At 41.3% G+C, this 23,431-nt stretch overlaps 3 protein-coding genes across 10 annotated transcripts in view; 2 read left to right on the top strand and 1 right to left on the bottom strand.

Annotated features, from left to right (window-relative positions):
* Positions 1 to 4,750: 4,750 nt before the first annotated feature.
* Positions 4,751 to 16,874, top strand: mif4gdb (MIF4G domain containing b). 5 transcript variants are annotated; one of them, XM_017708094.2, is made up of 7 exons: positions 4,751 to 5,052; positions 5,167 to 5,215; positions 6,820 to 6,941; positions 7,127 to 7,236; positions 8,019 to 8,174; positions 11,941 to 12,033; positions 13,332 to 16,874. In XM_017708094.2, exons 2-7 carry the CDS (start codon positions 5,184 to 5,186, stop codon positions 13,557 to 13,559), a joined length of 741 nt encoding a protein of 246 aa, XP_017563583.1. In that variant the 5' UTR covers positions 4,751 to 5,052; positions 5,167 to 5,183; the 3' UTR covers positions 13,560 to 16,874. The 5 variants fall into 5 exon arrangements, with proteins under 5 accessions (XP_017563583.1, XP_017563586.1, XP_017563585.1 ...); XM_017708097.2 differs by lacking the exon at positions 5,167 to 5,215 and having other exon boundaries at positions 6,825 to 6,941; positions 13,332 to 13,559; XM_017708096.2 differs by lacking the exon at positions 5,167 to 5,215 and having other exon boundaries at positions 13,332 to 13,559.
* Positions 16,875 to 17,066: 192 nt separating this feature from the next.
* Positions 17,067 to 22,714, bottom strand: mrps7 (mitochondrial ribosomal protein S7). Its single transcript, XM_017708099.2, has 5 exons — positions 22,646 to 22,714; positions 21,441 to 21,632; positions 20,981 to 21,044; positions 20,204 to 20,371; positions 17,067 to 18,577 (listed from the first exon to the last, which is right to left on the bottom strand). The coding sequence occupies exons 1-5, from the start codon at positions 22,687 to 22,689 to the stop codon at positions 18,356 to 18,358; spliced, it is 690 nt and encodes a 229-aa protein (XP_017563588.1). The 5' UTR covers positions 22,690 to 22,714; the 3' UTR covers positions 17,067 to 18,355.
* The window catches only part of map2k4a (mitogen-activated protein kinase kinase 4a), a 30,538-nt gene continuing 29,353 nt past the window's right edge, over positions 22,247 to 23,431 (top strand). For 3 of the 4 annotated variants that reach the window (XM_037539358.1, XM_037539354.1, XM_037539348.1), the window contains exon 1: positions 22,248 to 22,383. In XM_037539358.1, coding sequence (XP_037395255.1) covers positions 22,343 to 22,383 — 41 coding nt within the window. In that variant the 5' untranslated portion in view covers positions 22,248 to 22,342. Of the gene's footprint in view, positions 22,384 to 23,431 lie in introns of all 4 variants that reach the window. The other variant, XM_017708090.2, reaches the window with a different exon arrangement.

Below are 23,431 nucleotides of genomic sequence, written 5' to 3'. Positions count from 1 at the left end.
GGTAATGTTCCCCCTTAGATAAAGGCAGCAGATCCAGGGGTCCATGGACACAGGGAATTATAGTAAACTGAGACGCTGGTGCTGTGAGTGGGACGCTCGCACGCGGTCACTCAAGTTTGTGGACGGTGGAGCGGAGGGATGCCAAACTGTTTCAGAGTGCTGCCGTGTCTGTGTGTCCTTCTGGTTCTCTCCTTTTAGCTCATCTGTCATAGTCAGATCTTCCGGAGTCGTTAGCCACACTCTGTAAATGTTTACATTCCCTGTTTTACACACAAACAGACAGAATAAAACTAATTCCCTCTCCCTGCTTTTTTTTCCGAGTATACAATCACCCACATGTCCGGCCGGACACTGAAGGACGACTGACTGTTGAGCCCTCCTGTTACCCACGTCAGACCAGCTGCCCACGCCCCAGCTACCACCTGCCTTGGACTAGCTGCCCACCCTACACTGATGTTCTCATAGAGTCCTAGATATTCCTACTACCAATACTATTGCTATTAATATTAGTAGTATAATCACTTGTAGGTAGTTTGACCAGAGGTGGATGGGTCCCCCCTGGTGAGCCTGGTTCCTTCCAAGATTCTTCCTCAGTTCTGAGGGAGTTTTTCCTTGCCACTGTTGCCCCTGGCTTGCCCGCCAGGGGGTATTTACATTTTTTACATTCTTGTTAAAACTTTGTCTTTTCTGGAATTCTGTGAAGCTGCTTTGTGACAACATCCATTGTAAAAAGCACTATACAAATAAATTTGATTTGATTTGATCATCTTAGTGTTATTGCGCATCATTTCCTCTATAGAGAGGACACACAATAGCAATTCCATGTTGAAAAAATTGGGACATCTCTTGCATGTTAGCATTTGTGGATATAATATTTTCTTAAAATAATGCTAACATTAAATCTAGCCGCAAGCGGCAGTGAGCGGGTCCAAGAACGCATAAGCACAAGAACCTCTCATGCACTTTAAGGCAAGTAGGCCTAATAAGGCCTAAAGCAGTTTGGGCCTTCTAAACAGAGAGGCTGAAAAGAAGTCTGAGTTTATCAATAGACTTTCATTTGAAATGAACAGTGAGCAGGGGGCTTTAAACCTAACATATGTTTACATTTCAATGTACTGATCTACAAAGGTTTGTAGAACATGCAATTATCAACATACATGTCAGAAATACATGAGTAATGGTAAAATATTCTGTCTTAGTTGTGTTGGCAAAGAATTTTGTTTCTCCGTGTTAAAGCCTTTGATAAGCACTCCTAAGGGCCCTTTTAGCAAAAAGGACCTCAGGGAAGTGGGTCAGAATTGGTCTCCACATGTTATGAAAATTGATCAGGGATCAATTTCATCAAACATGTTCCCTGGTTTTATTCAGATTGACCTTTTGACCTTGGTATAATAAGCTGTAGTCTTTGAATGAAAAATTCAAAATACCAGAGAAGGAGTCCAGTTTAGCAGTAGCAACAGTCTGTACTCCTTTCCTGTTCTATAAAATGCCTTTGTCTTCGAGGCTTTTCTCTGCCTTGTTCTGTGTATGGCCATCTTCACCATTTAAAGTGTAAAGGAAACTGCGTGAATTAATTTGGAATAATACTTAATGCTTAAAATCCCAAATTTGTCCATGTTTACTAGGGAAGACATGACTTGTGGGGCCATATTGAAAGGCTTGAACTCTTAATTAAGAAGTGTATTTGGTTTGGTAAATTCTTTATTCACAAAGCAAAATTTCAAAAAATGTCCCCATCCTTTCACAGTTTAATTATTCTCTGAGATGTATGAAAAGTCTTAATGCAAAACAAGTTTTAGACCAGAGTTTCTCATCCCTGGTCCTGGAGGTCCATTGCCCTGCACATTTTAGTGCTGTTCCTGCTTTAACACTACCACTTTAACTCTAATTATTAACAATAATTTGGGGGCAGTCGTGGGCTGGAGGTTAGGGATCTGGCCCTGTGACCGGAAGGTTGCCGACAGTCCATGACTGAGGTGTCCTTGAGCAACACACCTAACCCCCAACTGATCCCCGGGCGCCGTGTATAGGGCTGCCTACCGCTCCAGGCAAGTGTGCTCACTGCCCCCTAGTGTGTGTGTTCACTAGTGTGTATGTGGTGTTTCACTTCATGGATGGGTTAAATGCGGAGGTGGAATTTCCCCGGTTGTGGGATCAAAAAAGTATATATAAAAAAAAAAAATAATAATAATTGGCTGTTAATGAGCGGATTAGTTGGATCCAGTGTATTGAGAGTGGAAAAACACAAAAAACAAAGTGCAGGGCAGTGAGCCTCCAGGGCCAAAACTGAGAAACACTGTTCTGGACTGTAGACCGTATGCTGAAGTTCTTATTCTTCTTATTCAACTTTTCCGTTCCACCTTAAATGATGCAGGAGTTACCCTAATGGTGCGTCAGAATGTTACAGCAGAGAAATTTAAGGTGGAACAGAATATTTGAATAAGAACCTGGTGAACACGAAGGCAACTTCGGCTTTGTTTTTCTGTCTATGTCCCCATCATGTTAGCTTTTCTTGTGCCCCTGTCAAAACAAAGTTAATTCGCTATGAAAATCTAAAAAACGGAAATGCGGGAAGTGCATCTTTAAGAACTAAAAATTGACTCACTGACAGAAAAAAAACTTTCCTTCTTAAGACTAACTCCTACTGCCTCTCCAGCTCCTTCTCTTTGGGAAAGATTTAAAGCCTTCAAAGTGAAAAAGAAGTTAGCTAGCAAGTCAGAGTCATAACATGTCAGTCGCTCAACTCAACAGATTGGTGCCCTCTAGTGTGTGTGTGTGTGTATTCACTATTGTGTATGTGGTGTTTCACATATATGGTTAAATGGGTTAAATGCGGAGGTGGATTTTCGCAGTTTGTGGGATTAATAAAGCGTCACTTAATGAGTGTGAATTTGCTTCATAAAGTGTGCTTCTGAAGACCCCTCCCAACATTTAACTTGAGATATGTTTAGTTTGATTTATGTTTTATTTTGTGTTGCTTGGTGTTTTTTGAGTGTTTTCTGCCTTATTGTTAATTCTATGTTAATTAAAAAACAACAACAACAAACAAGTTGCCTGGTCCAATATGGCGACAACGTTGACTCACGATCCAGTGCAGCGTCTACGGGGCGTTCGATTCCGTTACTGACTCTTTCGAATGATTCAGTGATTCGGAACGACCAATTGACTCTCAAGGCAAGAAAACATTATTCTCATCTTCATCTTCATCTTCTCCCTAACCATGATTTTCAGCTTAGCTAGCGAGTGAGCCAGTGATGGAGTAAAATCCTGGAGTTAACAGTGTAGTATACACTGAATAATTCAACAATAGAGTCAAAGTAATCTACAACACACACCCTTAACAGAAAGAGCGTGCCAGTTAGAGTCTACAGGGAGAACACGAGCTAATTTAAAAAGATTGTGATTCATGTTTAAAACATGATGTGGGTGTATTATGGTTTTACAGGGTAGCTTACAGAGGTGGATGAAGTACACAAATCATGTACTGGAGTTAAAGTAGAGATCCTCAAGATAAAATATTACTCCAGTAAAAGTACAAGTCCTTACTCTAGACCTCAACTTGAGTAAAAGTACAAAAGTATTTGCCTACTTAAGTATTGAAAGTAAAAGTACTAAAAGATTAATTATGACTGATGTCACGTTATCATTTTTATAATAAGACTCGCTTCATGAACTCATTTTAGGTGAAAATCCTCCAACGTCTCTCTTAGTAAACCAGTCTTTTAATAGAACGTCATTAATTAGTGACGCTGACGTCTATTAAAATGATCATAAGCACAAAACACAGAAGGCAAACAGTTTCCATCAGGGAGAACCGAGTGGCTCTGAAATCACTTTTTACACACAAGCAAAGTTTCACTTTAAGATTTATTTGTAAATTAGTTACAAGTTGAATAAAAACTTGCTTTAAACTCAGGATCACAAATAAGTTTTCCTTTACTGTATTTACTGTATTGATCTGTAGGTTTCTGTTCATAAACTAACTGAAACTAATTCATTATAAAATGAAAGCCTTTGTATAAATTCAGAAAAAAAAGAAACATGCCAGTTAAACTGCATGTGTGTACATATTTGTATATTGTGGTCTATTTACACAAAGTTAGGTTAGTTCATCATTTAGGTGACAAATGCGCTCCCAAACTTTTATGCTGCTGCACTGACGTTGAACCGCGTGCTGCACTGGGTCGGTATGACCAACAGGTCAAAACAAGCTCAGAACAAAGTGACCGCTGTGCCCTGATTGGTGTTCTGGCTTTGCGCTTATGTCGTTTTGACATGTTATGTTTTTATACGCACAAAAACCAAAAGGAACGACAGATTTCTCAAAATGTAGTGGAGTAAAAAGTAAGATATTTGACTTTGAAATGTAGTGGAGTGAAAGTAGAAAGTCGCCCAAAATGGAAATATTTAATTAAAGTACAGATACGCAAAAAACGACTTAAGTACAGTAACGAATTACACTCACTTAGTTACTGTCCACCACTGCCTACAACACACACCCTTAAGAGAAAGAGCGTGCCAGTTAGAGTCTACAGGGAGAACACGAGCTAATTTAAAAGATTGTGATTAACGTTTAAAACATTATGTGTTTGTTTTACGGTTTTACAGGGTAGTTTAACGCTTTAATTCGCCTGCCGTTAGAAGCCCTGCTGCTGGTACAGCGAGATCTCTTAGTTGTACTTGTGAATCGGTTCTGCAGATGTGTTAAAAAAGTATCCGTTCAAAAGAACCGATTCATTTGCGAACCTGCTGTGCATCGCTGCTTCACAGACTTCACGGACCAGTGAGCATTGCTGCTGCTAAACCACAACACAGAGAAAGCAAACAGCAGCACAAAGCCAGGAATGGAAGCAGATAAGATGTGAAGCTCTGTCATCCTGAGGAAATATGTTTTGATGATATTTGATAGAAAAGAAAAAAGAAACTACGAAAATGCTAGCAGGTCATGTGAGCTAGCTTTAGCTAAAAACAACAACAAAACGACAGTTAACGTTAGTTAGCTTCTTCACCCAAATCACTGACTCGAAACCAGCGACGCGAAAGAAAGCCCAGGTAAGTTTGTGGGTGAATGTCTCCGCTTTTTTATCTTTACATACTACTTTTAAAAGACTTAACAAATCCATTGAACTTCTCTAAACTTATTTCTGTGTGGGGAAACTTTCCTAGCTGCTTTATTTGCTCGCATGCTGCTGGGCGTAGGCTGGGAACAGATTTGGTGAGTCTAACTTACAAATGCAACACTGCAAAACATGGACAAAGACGTAGCTTATCTGGGTCAGGCTGAGTGATTTATTTGCCCAGTTTGTCTAAAGAATCATGTAGTGCATTGGTTCAGACTGCATAACTGAATCTACCTTGGATGGGAAATCAAAGCAGCCGAGATTACGCTACATCTGCAGCCAAGCGACTGCATCTTAAAGGGGACTTCCACCGAATTTTTAAAGATTTTTTGCATAATTCCGTCGTTTTGAGTCATTCAGGGAGGTTGATGTAACATTCGTTGTGGAGAAACTTAGTAACTCAGATGTCTTTTTTAGTGGTGGTGGTAGGAATCAAGCGGCGTGATCTCTACAACAAAAATACAGCCATTTAATTTGGCCTACGGTCCAAAACCACCAGTGAACCTACAGGTGTCTGCTGGGTTTTTATATGTAGTGTTGATGATGGTAAAAGTGGGGGTTGGGGGGAACATGTTGCCTTACAACACCCTGCATGTGAAGGAGCTGTTAGACTCTTCAGATGTTCAGTTCCTGTCGTCACCATTCTGAGCAATTTTCCCTAATTATGTCATTGATATATGCTCAAGTTTGGAGACACCAGCTCGTCCAATGAGATCAAGGGTATTAATAGGGAGTTTGTTCTGTCACAGCCTCTACTTTTCTGGGATGAGTTGGAACTTGGCTGAGAGGATTTGATTGTGTTCATCCACAGGTACATTACTGAGTTCAGATGCTGATGTTGGATGATTAGGTCTGGATCACCCCAACTCACGGGGTGTTGGATGGAGGGGGGCTTTACTGGGTTACGTTTAAATAGGGTTTTGGATCCTGAAGACAACGAAAGGCTTATTGTGGTGAAATACACAATTATTGATTATAGTAGAACATCAGTAAAACCAAACAAGTTCTACTGTGTAGAAAATGTGTTGCTACATATTTTGCATAGCATTTTATCCTCCAATCCTTTAAGCTAACTGCTAACTGTTACTATTGTAACTATTGTGAGGGAATGGCTAGACGTCTTCTCCTTCCCCATCTAGACAATAAAAGTCACGCATCGCCACCTAGTGTACCAAAGTCATAACAAGCTCAATAACAATATATGAAAATTATACTTTCAGGATTGAATTCCATAAATTCTGTTAAAACGGAATCTGAAAGCCTCTAACTCGGTCAACTGCTGTTCACCTCCTGTTTCTCTGAGGCCTGTGGGTCTGTTGAAAGGGATTGAACAGTCTGTCCAGCTCACCTAATCCTGCTTATCCCTTCCACACAAACAGCAGATACAGGCTTTCAATAGCGAGGTACAGTTTGGCGACGGCACATGTTTTGGACTTGCTTTGCTGCACTCAAACACTGTAGTTTAAGGGTGTTAACTATTGGCTAATACCTTCAGCAGTTGTAGGCCTCTAGACTGACAACAGTACAGGCTAATAAAGTCATAATGTCTGTCTGGTAAGTGCTGTATTTGGAGATATTGTGATCTAGATAGATCTAAATAGGGAGTAGTCTAGCTATAGATAGATGTAGGTCAATGGGACATACTTTAAGGCATACTTTAAGTGCTTGAGTTGTTTCTTTTCTATACTGTTTCTTTTAGTACAGGTATCTTGGTGTCCAAACACTGTGTCCTGAAAAGAATGGAGGATTCATCAAAAGAAGAGTACAGGATCCAGTCTTTTGACATGGAGACACAGAAATTGCTCAAAACAGCATTGAAAGGTTAGTTTTCATCGCTGTAGTAATGCAGTCTATTCTGACAGGGTCCCATTGGTGTAATGCTGGCTTTATTCATTATTGGCAGTGTTGGATACTGAATTGTTATTTCAGCGTGTGGGGTTCTTGAGATTGTCTTGGGAGAGTTTTCCAAAGCTGTGGTAAAGGCTGGATGTTTATTTCCCCATCAGATCCAGGCTCTGTGGACTTGGAGAAGGTGTCTAACGTCATTGTGGATCAGTCTCTAAAGGATCAAGTGTTTAGCAAAGAAGCCGGACGCATCTGCTTCACTATAGTGCAGGTGAGCGTCTTAACTGACCGGGAAAAGAAACAGGGATACAGTACTGAACAGTTTGTTTGTTGTTCCATTCCATTCTTTTAATTTTTCTATTTTATTTGAGCGCACTATCTTGTCCTTTGCATTGTGTGAAAATTGGGATAAATCCCCTTTACATTAAATGTAAAGAAGTTTTTTGCGCTCTCCTGTAACATTACTGTTTTGTAGGTACTTGTTTTTCTTCTTTCATTTAACAGTACCATTTAGGGTTTGGGCAATATGACAGTATTTTATCAATAATCATGATAAATTACACCACATATGCATTGCTGAGCATACGGCAAATATTGTCAGTACTTAAAGAACACTGACATCTGCATGTTTCATTGAAGAGAGAGCATAATTAGTCACGTTTAACTGAATTGCTGAATGTGAATTGTTAAATAAGTTATTGTTCTCTGTTATTGTACAACTGTACTCGGCTTAAATGTAGCTATTTTGCTTTAGCTCAGAGGTGCTTTTGTCCTGACAATCTCTGCTGTTCTGTAACACGCGTTCAAAATACCAAAACATCAATCAAAAATGTACAGTTTATTTTTCTATTCCTGTCATGCCTTATTTATAGTCAGTAAACAAATACACAGATATTCAAATTTAACTGTGTATTCTGTCTAAACTTATATATTCATTATTCTGTTATTATTGTGGCATTAGATACTGGAATGTTTATTGAAATACGTATTTCCACAGTAATTAAGAAATCATAGTGTTTAGTACCAAAGAGAAACATATTGATTTCTGTACAGGCAGAGGCCAAGCAGAGCAGCAGCAGTGTGTTTCGCCGAAACCTTTTGAATCGGCTCCAGCAGGAGTTCAAGGCTCGAGAAGACACAAGGAAGAAGTCCACTCAGGAGTGGGTGTGCTTGGTCTCCTTCATCTGCAACATCTTCGACTACCTCAAGGTGAAGCAGCATCACATACAGCAGCTTCTCAATTATTAGGTGCAGAGTAGAAGTTAGAGTATTAGGTTAGGGTTAGGTTTTGGGTTGAGTTTAAAGTTAGGGTTAGGTTAAGGGATTAAGAATAATGTTAGGATTAGAGTGAGTGTTACATTCAGGGAAAGTTAAAGTGAATTTAGTAGCTATTTAATTGAATGTGAGTTAAAGACAGTTGAGTATTTGCAAAGCTCGAGTAGTGGCGATCAAAGTAAAGGGTTTCCAATTTATTTCCCAGTGTTTTTGTTTTTAAAAAATGCTGACAAAAATTCCTTCTCCTTGGATCACCACCTTATCGTGGTGGAGGGGTTTGCGTGCTTGAATGATCTTAGGAGCTATGTTGTCTGGAGCAAAAGCTCCTGGTAGGGTCTCCCATGGCAAACTGGTCCTAGGTGACAGGTCAGACAAAGTGTGATCCATAATAACCCCTATGAAGACACAAAAACAGGACTTGTGTACCCTGCCCGGAACAGGGTTACCGGGGCCCCACCCTGGAGCCAGGCCTGGGAGAGGGGCTCGCCAGCGAGCGTCTGGTGGCCGGGCATTTACTCATGGTGCCCGGCCGGGCCCAGCCCGAAGGAGTTACATGAGTCCCCCCTCCCATCGACCCACCACCAATGGGAGGGGCAGTAGTAGGGGTTCGGTGCGTTGTGGATCGGGCAGTGTCCGAAGGCGTGGGCCTTGGCGTTCTGATCCTCGGTTGCTGAAACTGGCTTTTGGAACTTGGAACGTTACCTCACTGGCGGGGAAGGAGCCTGAGTTGGTGCGCGAGGTTGAGAGATACCGGCTAGATATAGTCGGGCTCACCTCAACACACAGCTTGGGCTCTGGGTCCAATCTCCTTGAGAGGGGCTGGACTTTATTCTTGACTTTATTCTGGAGTTGCCTATGGTGAGAGGCGGCGGGCAGGTGTGGGCATTCTCATAGCCCCTCGACTTGGTGCCTGTATTTTGGGGTTTTCTCCGGTGGACGAGAGGGTAGCTTCCCTACGCCTTCGGGTTGGGGAAGGGGTCCTGACTGTTGTCTGTGCTTATGCACCGAACAGCAGTTCAGAGTACCCAGCCTTCTTAGAGTCCTTGGGAAGGGTGCTTGAAAGTGCTCCTCCTGGAGACTCTATTGTCCTATTGGGGGACTTCAACGCTCACGTGGGCAATGACAGTGAGACCTGGAGGGGTGTGATTGGGAGGAATGGCCTCTCTGATCTGAACCCGAGTGGTGTTCAGCTTTTGGACTTCTGCGCAAACCACAGTTTGTCCATCACGAACACCATGTTTGAACACAAGGATGTCCATAAGTGCACATGGCACCAGGACACCCTAGGCCGCAGTTCAATGATCGACTTTGTAGTCGTGTCATCGGACTTGCGGCCATGTGTTTTGGACACTCGGGTAAAGAGAGGAGCTGAGCTGTCAACTGATCACCACCTGGTGGCGAGTTGGATCAGGTGGTGGGGGAAGATGCCGGTCAGACCAGGCAAGCCCAAACGCATAGTGAGGGTTTGCTGGGAACGTCTAGCAGAAGAACCTGTCAGATTGATCTTCAACTCACACCTCCGTCAGAACTTTGACCAGATATCGGGGGAGGTGGGGGACATTGACTCAGAATGGGCCATGTTCCGTTCCTCCATTGCTGAAGCGGCTGACTGTAGCTGTGGCCGTAACGTAGTTGGTGCCTGTCGGGGCGGTAATCCTCGAACCCGGTGGTGGACACCCCAGGTGAGAGATGCCGTCAAGCTGAAGAAGGAGTCCTACCGGGCATGGTTGACCTGTGGGACACCAGAGGCAGCTGGCAGGTATCGACAGGCCAAGCGATCTGCGGCTTCAGTTGTTGCCAAGGCAAAAACCCGTGTATGGGAGGAGTTTGGTGAGGCCTTGGAAACTGACTTTAAGTCGGCTCCGAAAAGATTCTGGCAAACCGTCAGGCGACTCAGAAGGGGAAAGCAGTGTGCCACTAGCACTGTATATAGTGGAGATGGTGTGCTGCTGACTTCGACTGAAGACGTCATTGGGCGGTGGAAGGAATACTTTGAGGACCTTCTCAATCCCACCGACACGTTCTCCAGTGAGGAGGCTGAGTCTGGGGACATGGGAATAGGCTTGTCCATTACTGAGGCCGAAGTCGCTAAGGTAGTTAAGAAGCTCCTTGGTGGCAAGGCTCCAGGGGTGGATGAGATCCGCCCTGAGTTCCTCAAGGCTCTGGATGTTGTGGGGCTGTCTTGGCTGACACGCCTTTTCAACATTGCGTGGAAATCGGGGGCGGTGCCACTGGATTGGCAGACTGGGGTGGTGGTGCCTCTTTTTAAAAAAGGGGACCGGAGGGTGTGTTCCAACTACAGGGGAATCACACTCCTCAGCCTCCCTGGCAAGGTCTATGCAGGGGTACTGGAGAAGAGAGTCCGGCTTATAGTCGAACCTCGGATCCAGGAGGAACAGTGCGGGTTCCGCCCTGGTCGTGGAACACTGGACCAACTCTTCACCCTCTCCAGGATTCTGGAGGGTTCATGGGAGTTTGCCCAACCAGTCCACATGTGCTTTGTGGATCTGGAGAAGGCATTCGACTGTGTTCCCCGGGGTTTTCTGTGGGAGGTGCTTCGGGAGTACGGGGTACATGGCTCTTTGCTACGAGCCATTCAGGCCCTGTACAAACAAAGCTGGAGTTTGGTTCGCATAGCCGGCAGTAAGTCAGACTCGTTCCCAGTGAGAGTTGGACTCCATCAGGGCTGCCCTTTGTCACCGATTCTATTCATAATTTTTATGGATAGAATTTCTAGGCGCAGTCAAGGGATGGAGGGTGTCCGGTTTGGTGACCTCAGGGTCACATCACTGCTGTTTGCAGATGATGTGGTCCTATTGGGGACATCAGGCCGCGAACTTCAGCTTTCGCTGGATCGGTTTGCAGCCGAGTGTGAAGCGGCTGGGATGAGAATCAGTACCTCTAAATCCGAGACCATGGTTCTCAGGCGGAAAAGGGTGGAGAGCCCTCTCTGGGTCGGGGATAGGCTCTTGCCTCAAGTGGAGGAGTTCAAGTATCTCGGGGTCTTGTTCACGAGTGATGGTACAAGGGAGCGGGAGATTGACAGGCGGATTGGTGCTGGGTCAGCAGTGATGCGGGCTCTTTACCGGTCTGTTGTGGTAAAGAAAGAGCTGAGCCATAAGGCAAGGCTCTCGATTTACCGGTCGATCTACGTTCCCACCCTCACCTATGGTCATGAGCTTTGGGTAATACAAGCGGCCGAAATGAGTTTCCTCCGCAGGGTGTCTGGACTCTCCCTTAGAGATGGGGTGAGAAGTTCAGTCATCCGGGAGGGACTTGGAGTAGAGCCGCTGCTTCTTCACGTCGAGAGGAGCCAGCTGAGGTGGTTCGGGCATCTGGTTAGGATGCCTCCTGGACGCCTCCCTCGGGAGGTGTCACAGGCGAGTCCACCTGGGAGGAGACCCCGGGGAAGACCCAGGACACGCTGGCGCGACTATATCGCCCAGCTGGCCTGGGAGCGCCTCAGAATCCCCCTTGGAGAGCTGGTGGAAGTGGCTGGGGAAAGGGAGGTCTGGGCTTCATTGCTTAGGATGCTGCCCCCGCGACCCGAACCCCGGACAAGGTCAAGATAATGGATGGATGGATGGATGGATGGATGGATGACAAAAATTCCTTTAAAAACTATTCATTAAAGATTGGTGATTGTGCTGCCCAGTGATTAAAAAAAAAAGATGATTAAGTTGTGTTATTATGTTTTCAGGTGAATAACATGCCAATGATGGCGCTAGTACATCCAGTATATGACTGCCTGTTCAGACTTGCTCAGCCTGACGCACTCAAAAATGAAGAGGAGGTCAGTTCACTAACGGTCTTCACTTTCATTTGATGTGGTCCATAGTGGCCTGGTATTTGAAAAGCAATTCTCAAGCAATATCAGTACAAGTTGATTTATCAGTCAACCTTTAAAAACAGAATACACTCCCACTGACTTTTCAGTTGTCCACTTGTGAACAACAGGTGTAAAAATTAGTTTGCCAGGAAGGCTGGAGTAGAACTTGTTTTCAGAAAGGGAGTTACATGATGCAGACCAGCCCATCCCCAACTCTGTTTCTTCTGCCAAACACACACACACACACACACGGACATGGACATGTACACAGCTTTGCCTTCATGCAGAATAACTTTCTAAAATCTGAACATCTTCATCTTGTTTGTTTACTTGTATTTTTGTTGTTGTTGTACTACACTAAGATAAGCAAGCTGGTTATGTAATGAAATTAAAATCGGAGAAAGCGTTTAATTGTGACGTAATCATGACCATCAATATGCTACAAAATACAGTTAAGGTTAGCAATTTATACTGCCCACCTGCTCGAATATGTCCTCATCCTCCTTAAGTAGATTTTTAATCCTCTTCTTGGTGCCTCTTTTGGTTTTTTTTTGGTGCTGTTCTTGCTACGGCTGTCTTATCTTCACGATTCACACCTACAAAAAATGTTACACATTTATTTGAATTTCCATTCCACCTCAAATAGTGCAGCAGTTAAAAGCTAGCACCCGCACAGGTGTCTAAATGTAACTGCAACATCATTTAAGGTGGAACAGGAAATGAGAATAAGGAGCTAACTTCAGATTATCTAATCTCTATTCACTGTATGAGACTGGGCCACTGATTTGAACCCTAAATTACTACAGATATACACTTGAATGTAACATTTATAGTTTGGGTGAGTAGTGTTGTGTTTTTGTGCCAGAGTTTATACATTATCTCACAGTATCTGGCCCAAAATGCTACTGGCCAACCAGGAATTCTGCCAATTCTTTTGATTGCCCACTTTGACACCATTCTGCCTAATTTCTTTTGTTATAAAATAAGCTTATGATAGCTGATAATCTTGGCTCTATTGAAAATTTTTGAAAATGAAATATATTTAAGAAAAAATGTTTTTGTGGGCTTTCATGCCTTCTGGTGATAAATAGTTGGGCCTTAAAATGGAAAAGTTTGAGAATCCTTGGTATAAGCTTCTATTACTTGTTAGCTGGATTGGCTTCTATTAGAAGTAAAGTCCCAAATTTATGATGGGCTACGTGTGTAAATTGGATGTTGCTTTAAAGAGGTTTTGTTGAACTGTCCCTGCATGTGTCCCTCAGGTGGACTGCTTGGTGCTGCAGCTCCATCGTATCGGAGAACAGTTGGAGAAAATGAACCTGCAGCGGATGGACGAGCTGTTCTGCCTGCTGCGTGACGGTTTCCTCCTGCAGGACGGCCTCAGCTCTTTGGGGCGTCTGCTTCTGCTCGAAATCCTGGAGTTCCGTGCTGGTAGCTGGACACTCAGCGAAACGGCGCAGAAGTACTACTACAGTGAGGTGACCGACTGAGGGACTGGAATGAGAAGAATGAGAATAAGAATGCCTGTTGGATTGTGCTCGAATGGGGTTCAGATTAGGTCAACCAGTGCTGGTGTTTCCAACGGCAGATGCCAGTACAGACCATTGAAAAAACAAATGTCCCAATAACAATTTATTTAATACCCCACAGCTTCTGCATAAAGAATCCGCAATACTAGGGCTGACATGTTAAAGAAAAAAGCCTCAAGAGGCCACGTTTCACTGATTTTGGTTGCCAAGCAATATAATACAGCACAAGGGTTGTAAGAACTGGGTGCATTAATACAAACAGAAGAAATCGCTTGTTGTATGAATGGACTGACTGAGGCAGTAAAGGAAGAGGAACAAATAACAGAATGATAATATGAAGAAGGCATAGTCATTAGGTTAGGTTTAGTAGGTTAATGGATTATATAAAGATTTGTTAGTTGCAGATCTAGATCCAAGGCTGGTTCCATCAGAAAGAACAGAAGCCATTGATTTGATGGCTTCGCTACGTAGATTTTGAAAATCATGTTGACGACATCATGTTATATCAGCATTCTCTGACACTAATGATTTTATTTAAAGAGCCCATAATCCACATTCTTCTTGTGTTATCATTTTCACTGAGGCCTACTAATGACATTAGGTTTGTTTCATTTTTACATAATCACTTTCCAACTTCTTTTTTCCTTTAATATTAAACATGGTGTTTTTGATAGGCTACCATGAATTTAAGCCTGGTATATGTAAATGAAATGTAAATGACTGCTCAACCCACACTCCCACACTGGGCGTACTTAGGCAGCAAAATGACAGATTTCCATATTGGGAAATAAACAATACATTTTGAAAATGTACGTGTTTACAGTCAACTCCTACAGCTTTTATTTGGCAGTGAGGAAAGTTGACTTTGACATGATATGGGCCCTTTAAATATTGAACTAATGCGTCAGCCGTGAAGACCACTGGTTGGGAACATTTCCTTTAATGAAAGACTGGAAAGGACACTGGATGAGTGTCAGTATTGGAAGTGAACTAATCATGCGTGTTTGATTCAGTCTTATCAGTTTCTTTGGATGACCATCAAATGAAGTGACTTTTGGTCAGGATTCTTCTGAAGGTTTTAATAGAGCTTTAGTTCACAGTTAGGTTGCTAAAATTATCTTTACCAAAGGCTCAAGTTTTAAAACCTTTATTTAGGTCTTAGGTCAAGTTTGCTAGTTTCTAATTGAGAACAGTACTGGTAGGCCACTGGGGGCCGCCTTTAAAACGCCAGTCAAATGGACCAATGAACCTAAGGAGCAGTCAAAATGAATCCTATGACACTTACTAAAATCTAATTGAAACGTATCTTGTAGAAAAGCCTTAGCTTCACATTGTCCCATTTCTACCAGCAATAAGCCCAAAGCAAAGGAAATATTCTGCTTTTGTTTTACATCTCCCAGTTTGCTAGTATAGAAATAGTCTCCTCAATGGTGCTTAAGTTATTCTGTCATCTAAATTGAAATCCTTTAGGATTTTCTTATTGGAAGGAAAAGGTGAAATAGGAATTTCACTGATTTTTAAGATTCTTTGCATAATTAAAAGGTTGATGTGTACAGTGGTTTGATGTTAAGTAGTTAATTGTAGAGAAACTTATTAACTTTAATAAGTTTAACTTATTAAACTTATTTCTTTGCAGTAGTGGTGATGGGAACCAGGTGTCAAATTTTATTTACTATCCAAAACAACCAGTGAATCTGCATGCATCTTCTGAGCTTTTATACGTAATGTTAAATGGTAAAATAGTGTTAGATCTGAAAAAATATGTTCTCTGTGGACACTATTCGCTTTACAGTGACCTGCATGTAAGTCTGTACAGTGAATCTTTTTTTTAATATGTAAATCTGTAAACCATCACAAAACAATGTCTCCGACATCAGGCATTGTATTGGTAATTATGTTATACGTTTCTGTTATGTAGCTTTTAGAGGCACTAAAGGCACTTGGAGGCATCTGGTTCCTGTTAACACTGCTGTGAACAATTGGATGTTCTCTAGAGCAGAGCAACTCCTCAATGGTGCTAACATTATTGTGTCATCTAAATTTCAAGCATTTAGGTTTGTTTGGTTTTTATTGGAAGGAAAACCACTGTACCCAAGTGTTTAAATAGGAATTCCACAGGTTTTTCAAATTCTCTGCTTAATTCAATGGTTTATTATAACTACAGAGATAAAGTAGTTTGATGTGAAATGATGTGAAAACTTGCTCATATTTATTTGCAGTGGTGGAGATGGGAACCAGGGGTTGACATGTGTACAAAGCAAATATGGCCATTTTATTCACTATTTAAAACAACTAATGAACCTAACCTGTCTTCTGAATTTTTATATAATGTTGATGATGGTAAAATAGATGCAGTGCTCTGTAGCATAAATGGCATAAGGTTTAGGCCAAAATGATATACTGTTATAAAAGTGTCTCAAACATCAGGCAGCATATTGTCATTTCCTGTGATGGGGCTTTTATACGCATTAAATGCTTCAGTCGTCTGGTTCCTATCACCACCATGGTGAACAGTTTTGCTTTTAAGGTTTCTCTTGAACAGAGTATTACACATCCAACCACTCTGGATAACCGCGATTTAATTATGCAAACATTTTGAAAAGCTTTGTGGAATAACAGAATGCTTCTGCTACAGTATTTGAACCTAAGTAATAACATTGTTATTCTTTGTTTAGAGCCTGACCATTTCAAATCTAAATTTTACATTACAAATGCAATATTGAGATGCTACATGAAAGACAGTGCCTTAAATCAGCTTTCACTTACATTAGACTTAATTGTAACTTACTTATTTTTTATTGAACTTAATTTTAACTTAGACTAGGCAAGGAAAAAAACTTACACTAGTGACTTGGCAGTATAGTATAGGAAAATCATGAAAAGGAATAATGATGTATATCTTGAGTTAACTTATTTCATAATTTAGCTAGAACGAAATCTAAAGCTATTGTTGGTCTATTTTTGGCTTAACTTGAATACTGACTTGTGAATGACAGCTGACCTCTATGAGGTCAGTCATTGATTTTTAAGAAATCTATACATTTGACCAGATGTTTAAATAACACAGTGTGCCTATCATGTTTATTTAATGACCAAATACAAAAATCTTTTGTATTTAACAATTTTGTACCATGATAATTAAATGTCACCACAAGTTTCAGTATTTGGTAGGTTTTCCTAGGGTAGGTTTTTGAACTTAAAGGTGAGATATTTCTTGTTCTAGTGTTGAAAGTTTACAGTGATTGTCTCGGATTCAAATAAAGATTTATGCAAATAGGATTTCTGATGTGTTTTTAAATTCATGTTGACACTGGCTTTTCACAAAAAAGGGCTGTTGTACTGAAATGTCATTAAAATATTAGTTACATTTTTGATTAATTGGAAATTTTGGCAGCTTGAATGATGATTGCAACAAAACATTCTCTCCAAAATGGTAACTTTAGAGAAGAAGGAAAAAACAGACTTAAATTTTAACGCAAGTTAAAGTGTTTAATACTTGACGTCATCTGCTTAAAGAATATGTAATACTAGCGAGAGGCCAAAATAGGCCATGTTTTACTGATTTTGGTGGCCATGCAACATAACACTCAAAATTAATTCATATACTTTCAAATAATAATAATTTCAGCTTTTATTCTGGTCCATTCATAATGAAATTTGAACATGTTGTAAGGGACATCTGAAATGTTCCAATTATTAGGACCAAGGTGAGGGTTAGTGGTTTGGGGTTGAGGTTAAAGTTGAAGATGTGTAATGGCAATCAACATGCGCCAGAACATTTTGGAACTTTGGTTACGTTTCGGTAAAAAGAGTAGAACCCTTCTCAAGAGCTAAACTTTCTGAAGAATGTGTCTTCCAGCAGTGTGAGTGAATTATCTACTATTGTAATCTTCATCAATGTTGATTTTTTTGATTTTGTTGACAAAGTTAAATGATACATGAGCATCTACAAAGCATCTACAGTGGGCAGTCCAAATAAAGAGTTATTAAATTCCCCTACTACTCTTGTCTATAATATAAAACCTGTTTATATGCTATTTCTTTTTACCACATACTGATTTGAAAGGTTTTCTAGTTTCTTTGTTCTAGTTAAGTATTTTGGATTCATTGAAAGGCTATGTATTTGTTATTATCCAGTTAAGTCCATTTATTTCCTTTAATTTTTTTTATTCAATAATCAGTAGATTACTCAATCACTAGTGAATCCTAAAGTACTTCTGAAAAAGATCCAAAGGACTCAAAGAAAAAGCTATAATAAACTGACATTCATTCATAAACACAAACACATGTATATTAATATTATTATGGAGAACAGACCTCAGGATGACTCTGAATTCTGGTATATAGGTCTTCATACAGATTTATACCTCAGCATGTTAATTTAGAGCTCATGTTAAAGTGACTGCATTGAACAAAACTACAAAGGGTTCAACACACTGTTACCTGGAACTGAACCAAATAGCTTGCAGTATACCCTCCCATGTTTTAACAACATAATGAAAACGGGGGCTGTTTCACAGAGGATATCTGAAGAAGCTGAATAACTTAAAACAGGTTTGAGCTTTGACTTACGTTATCTGGTTAAACAGTGAAAGCTAGAAGCTTGTTGTCATTTAAACAGCCATCACTGTCAACATTGATGAACAAATGATCTGATGTTCACTTTGCTTTAAGTGCAGCAGTCCACCAACTCTTCCAACATAAGTCCAAGTGAAGATGCATGACTACAGAATAATCACAAGTCTGTATTTCTTCCACTACCACCAGCGGTAATGAGCGTACGCTCTGTTCGCTTCAGCCATCTTGTGAAGGTCGTGTTTGCGTTTGATGACGTTTCCCTCGTTGGTGAAAGCAGACAGCAGCTCCTGGGAGAGTTTCTCGTACATGTGTGTACGGCGGTGCTTGTTTTCTCGACACTCCGTGATCATCCACTTCATGGCCAGGAAACGCCGGCGACTGTCCTTCAGAGGGATGGGGACCTGAGTGATGGACAGCAAACATTATTACAGCACTGACCATTCTGTCTTGTGGAATCTAAAGCCTAAAAAAAGGTAGTCAGAAGAAAATTCAGAAAATTCAGGCTTTAATATGGCTGGTACTTAAGGTAGTTATATACAATACATTTTTCTGATAATCTCATGGATATCATCAATGCTTACAGAAAACCAACCAACCTTGTTTCATTACAAACAAAGCTCAATTAGTCCTGTTTTAGATTTAGAGCAATGCAGTTTGTGAATCACTGAATAAAAATCACTGTATTGAGCGTTTTAATGGTTGATTTAAATGGGGCACTGCTTGCACATGGTGTCTGTCAAAATATAGGATTGAGAACATGAACAACAGTGAATATAAATAAACATAAGAAGCTTAATAAGCTTAAATAACTGCAATCAGTTTAAATAACCATGATTGTGTAATATATACTACATTTCCAAAAGTATTCACTCACCCACCCAAATCATTGAATTCAGGTGTTTCAATCACTTCCATGGCCACAGAAGTATAAAACCAAGCACCTAGGCCTGCAGACTACTTCTACAAACATTAGTGAAAGAATGGGTCGCTCTCTGGAGCTCAGTGAATTCTAGCATAGTACTGTGGATAAGATGCTGCCTGTGCAACAAGTCCAGTCATGAAATTTCCTTACTACTAAATATTCCACAGTCAACTGTCAGTGGAATTATAACAAAGCAGAAGCGATTGGGAACGACAGCAACTCAGCCACAAAGTGGTAGACCAAGTAAAATGTCAGTGGATGCTGAGGCGCAGTGTGCAGAGGTCGCCAACTTTCTGCAGAGTCAATCACTACAGACCTCCACACTTCATGTGGCCTTCAGATTAGTTCAAGAACACCGTAGAGAGCTTCATGCAATGAGTTTCCACAGCCATGCAGCTGCATCCAAGCCTTACATCACCAAGCTCACCACAAAGTGTCAAATGCAGTGGTGTAAAGCACCGCCACTGGACTCTAGAGCAGTGGAGACGTGTTCTTAGGGGTGATGAATCACACTTCTCCATCTAGCAATCTGATGGATGACTCTGGGTTTGGTGGTTGCCAGGAGAACAGTACTTGTCTGACTGCATTGTGCCAAGTGTAAAGTTTGGTGGAGGGGGGATTATGGTGTGGGGCTGTTTTTCAGCCCCTTAGTTCCAGTGAAGGAAAGGAACTCTTAATGCTTCAGCAGACCAAGAGATTTTCGATAATTTCATGCTTCTAACTTTGTGGGAACAGTTTGGGGACAACCCCTTCCTGTTCCAACATGACTGTGCACCAGTGCACAAAGCAAGGTCCATAAAGACATGGATGACCGAGTTTGTGGAAGAACTTGACTGGCCTGCATAGAGTCCAGATCTCAACCCGATAGAACACCTTTGGGATGAATTAGAGCAGAAACTGCGAGCCAGGCCTTCTCATCCAACATCAGTGTCTGACCTCACAAATGTGCTTCTGGAGGAATGGTCACTCTGAAACACACTCTGAACCCTTGTGGAAAGCCTTCCCAGAAGAGCTGAAGGTGTTATAAACTTGATATTTCCCTGAGAAGCCAGTGAAGAACAAGGTTAATGCACTACGCATAGTAAAAGTGGTGCAGCACACTAACCTGGTAATTCTTTCCTCCTTTCTGAATGCTGGCCAGTCCAATGACTGGTTTGCAGTTTTCGATGGCCTGTTGGAATATTGTGTATGGATTACACTCGATGGCTTCCTTTTCTGCTGCTGGAGCTCTGTGGTATTTCTCCACCTGTTTCCGCTTTATAGTCTCTAGAGTCTGAATACAAAGAAAATATGCAGGTAGAGAGAAGTCAAGGTCCACTTAAGTCAGGGGTAGGGGCATTTTACAATGCAGAAATTAAAGCTGGATAACTCCAAAGAGAAGATTGTCCAGCTACAATGTCCCTTCGACTACCGTTCAAAAGACTGGAATTGTTGGTCATATAAATTCAATATAATTAACTTATATTAACTCATAATGACTAATATATCGGAGCAATACTATAAGTTACAAATCAGATTGTACTTTAAGATCTTGTATTCAATATAAAGTCAATATGGGAACATCAAACTTGATAAAATGATAACTAAACTATACTGTTTATCTGTTTGTTCCATAGGGAGTTATCTGCCTTGTGTTCTCAGAACAACAGAATGGCCAACCCAGTAATTTTCCTTTTTAAAATATCTTCTTTTTTTCTTCCTGACATTGAAAAAAAATTAGTACCTTGAAGTTAATGGGCTGGAAATTAAATAAATGAATGTTGATGGACTTTTACACAGTATTGTATGTCTTTAATATTATAAAAACATAGAGGCAATCATTTGAGTGCACAACTTTTGACTAATACTGTGAGTTACTTCAGAATAGATGTTCATTCCTTACCTGTGTCATGATTTCTCTGGCCAGAACTTTATTGCCATCTTGCATCATCATATTGATGAACTTGCTGTTAAGTGAAAGGATATTACAACCAGCATTAGACCAAACTCTCAGAATCGGGAACAGACTGCTTATGCAGTCCGGCAATGACTGGTCATTAATTATGGATAAATTCCTATCAAAAGCCCTCTATAATATCCTACAACGCTCATATTGCACACAGTCATTCTGATCACAATACAGTAAAGGAAGGAATAAGGTAATATGTACTGTACTCTTTCGTTGCACCATAGAAAAAATTGCTTGTTGCAAAAATTTAACAAACAATGGTGACAAATGGAGAGGAATGGAAGAAGACATAACAGTTAGATTACTTGATTAATCAAAGAATAATCCATAGGTTCATCGATTATAAAAATAGTCATGAGCTGCAGCCCAACTACTGTAGTACCAGTGGGATTACCTTATGACTGGGTCATTAAAGGGTGAGCTGGTGATGCTGGTTGCTGCAGCTTTGATTGGTCGGGTAGTTTTCAGCTCTTTTTCTTCTTTCTGCTCTGGACTCAGCTCTGTATCTGGGATCTTATATACATCCTTATCCGTCTCCGGCTCCAGGTAGTATGGGTTATAGCGGCTCCACCGCACTGCACACAACCTAAGGGAAAAGGATGTGTGTGCTTAGCGTAAAGAACCAGACGATTTCACTGACTAAATAGAAAATCCTCTTTCAACCTTTAACAAGATCTCTCTTCTTCTGCTTGATACGATGTCAAGCTTGTAACAAAAGAAGAACCCTTCTTGGAGCTAACTATAACTTTTCAGAAAGGTTGCAAAGGGATCTACTGAATGTGGATTCAGTATATAACCACCATCTTTAATAAATAACCCCTGAAGAATCATCTTTTTTAAGAGATTCAATAGGAGGTTGGCAGTCATGAAGTCACAAAGCTCATCATAACAGAAGCTCAAGAAGGATAGATGGTAGACCACTCATTAGAATCTACTCGGCATTGTTATGAGAGAGTACCTCATTGCTCCTTTAATTCATAGTAATAGTAATAATAAGAGTATACTGTTACTATTATAATTGATAATATACACTGATTCCTAAACAACATTAAAACCACCTCTTTGTCCCCATGTTTACCCTTACTCTTGGTCTCCCAGGACCACCACAGAGCAGGTATTACTTGGGTGGTGAATCATTCTCAGCACTGCAGTGACACTGACGTGGTGGTGGTGTTAGTGTGTGTTGCGCTGGTAGGAGTGGATCAGATACTGCAGTCCTGCCAACATCATCGTCTGGGCAGTGTCGAGTGACCACTGGTAACTGGAGCATGAGGAACACAAGCTGGGCAGCAACAGATGAACTACTGCCTCTATAATCTACAAGGGGCACCAAAAAGGTAGGAGAGTCTAACAGAGTGCACAGAGAGCTGACCGTTTAAGGTGGAACGGGAAAATAGGAGTAAGAACAGGAACACATTAAACTACAGCCTCGTCATTTTGGAGGACACGAGGCTAAGACCAGCAAACTTAACTCGCATTCTGAAGGATTAATACAAGCATTTCTGAACACTGCGATGCTCTGCGTCCAATCTAATCTAAGAAATACAGCCGAGAAAGAGGCACATTTCTTTAATAACTCAGTAATACTGTTTTATTTACCTCGGAGTCCACGGCTTTAACAGGTTTGCTATGGACGCGACCATCTTGCAGATTTTGGAGCCGACGCTTCTGCCGGTTTAAAAATAAACATGGAGTCCCTATACTGCTTAAAATAAAACATGTAAAAAATATTCAAACAGCAGAGGACAAAAAATCCCATAGAAATGAGACTGCATACTCATATTCTTATTGCTTTGTCACGGCTCGGTCATTTAGATGGTCTTTATCGTAAGGCCTATCCTAAGCCTCCCAGCTGCAGATGTCAGAGAGCAGCGTTTTACTCGTTTCTTTTCCATTTAAACGCCATTAAATACGAACACCGTTTCAGTACAGCCTCGTCCTTTTCATGAGACGTGCTTTGTGGTTTTTAAAAGAAATCTGCAGGGGTATTTTTCCACAACTCTAAAGTTCGGTTTAACACAGGTTATGGTGATATGGAGGTCTGGACTCGAGGGTGGTCAGTTCACTGTTCTGGCAGCACCAGCAGCTTCTCTGATTTTCTAATCTTTTTTTTTTTGTCCTTTCTCAGTCAGAGCTTCTTGACAGCTACACATGAAGGATTTGAAAGGATTTGGGGCAGTCATAGGCTGGTGGTTAGGGAACTGGCCCTGTGAACGGAAGGTTGCTGGTTTGATCCCCTTGGCTGACAGTCCATGAGTGAAGTCTCCTTGAGCAAGACACCTAACCTCCAGTTGTGGATAGGGGTGCCCACTGCTCCGGGCAATTGTGCTCACTGCCTCCTAGTGTGTATGTGGTGTTTCACTTCACGAATGGGTTAAATGCAGA

Source organism: Pygocentrus nattereri, chromosome 1 (assembly GCF_015220715.1).
Source record: "Pygocentrus nattereri isolate fPygNat1 chromosome 1, fPygNat1.pri, whole genome shotgun sequence".
Lineage (NCBI taxonomy): Eukaryota > Metazoa > Chordata > Actinopteri > Characiformes > Serrasalmidae > Pygocentrus > Pygocentrus nattereri.
This window is presented reverse-complemented; position numbering and strand designations above follow the sequence as displayed.

Bases quoted from the DNA above. Each gene is read 5' to 3' on its own strand.
- mif4gdb (XM_017708094.2), top strand. From the start codon at position 5,184: ATGCTGCTGGGCGTAGGCTGGGAACAGATTTG. The intron at 5,216-6,819 runs GTGAGTCTAACT...TGTTTCTTTTAG, and splicing joins GTAGGCTGGGAACAGATTTG to TACAGGTATCTTGGTGTCCA. The intron at 6,942-7,126 runs GTTAGTTTTCAT...TTTCCCCATCAG, and splicing joins GCTCAAAACAGCATTGAAAG to ATCCAGGCTCTGTGGACTTG.
- mrps7 (XM_017708099.2), bottom strand. From the start codon at position 22,689: ATGGTCGCGTCCATAGCAAACCTGTTAAAGCCGTGGACTCCGAG. The intron at 21,633-22,645 runs GTAAATAAAACA...CTTTTCCCTTAG, and splicing joins TTAAAGCCGTGGACTCCGAG to GTTGTGTGCAGTGCGGTGGA. The intron at 20,372-20,980 runs GTAAGGAATGAA...CTTTGTATTCAG, and splicing joins CCAGAGAAATCATGACACAG to ACTCTAGAGACTATAAAGCG.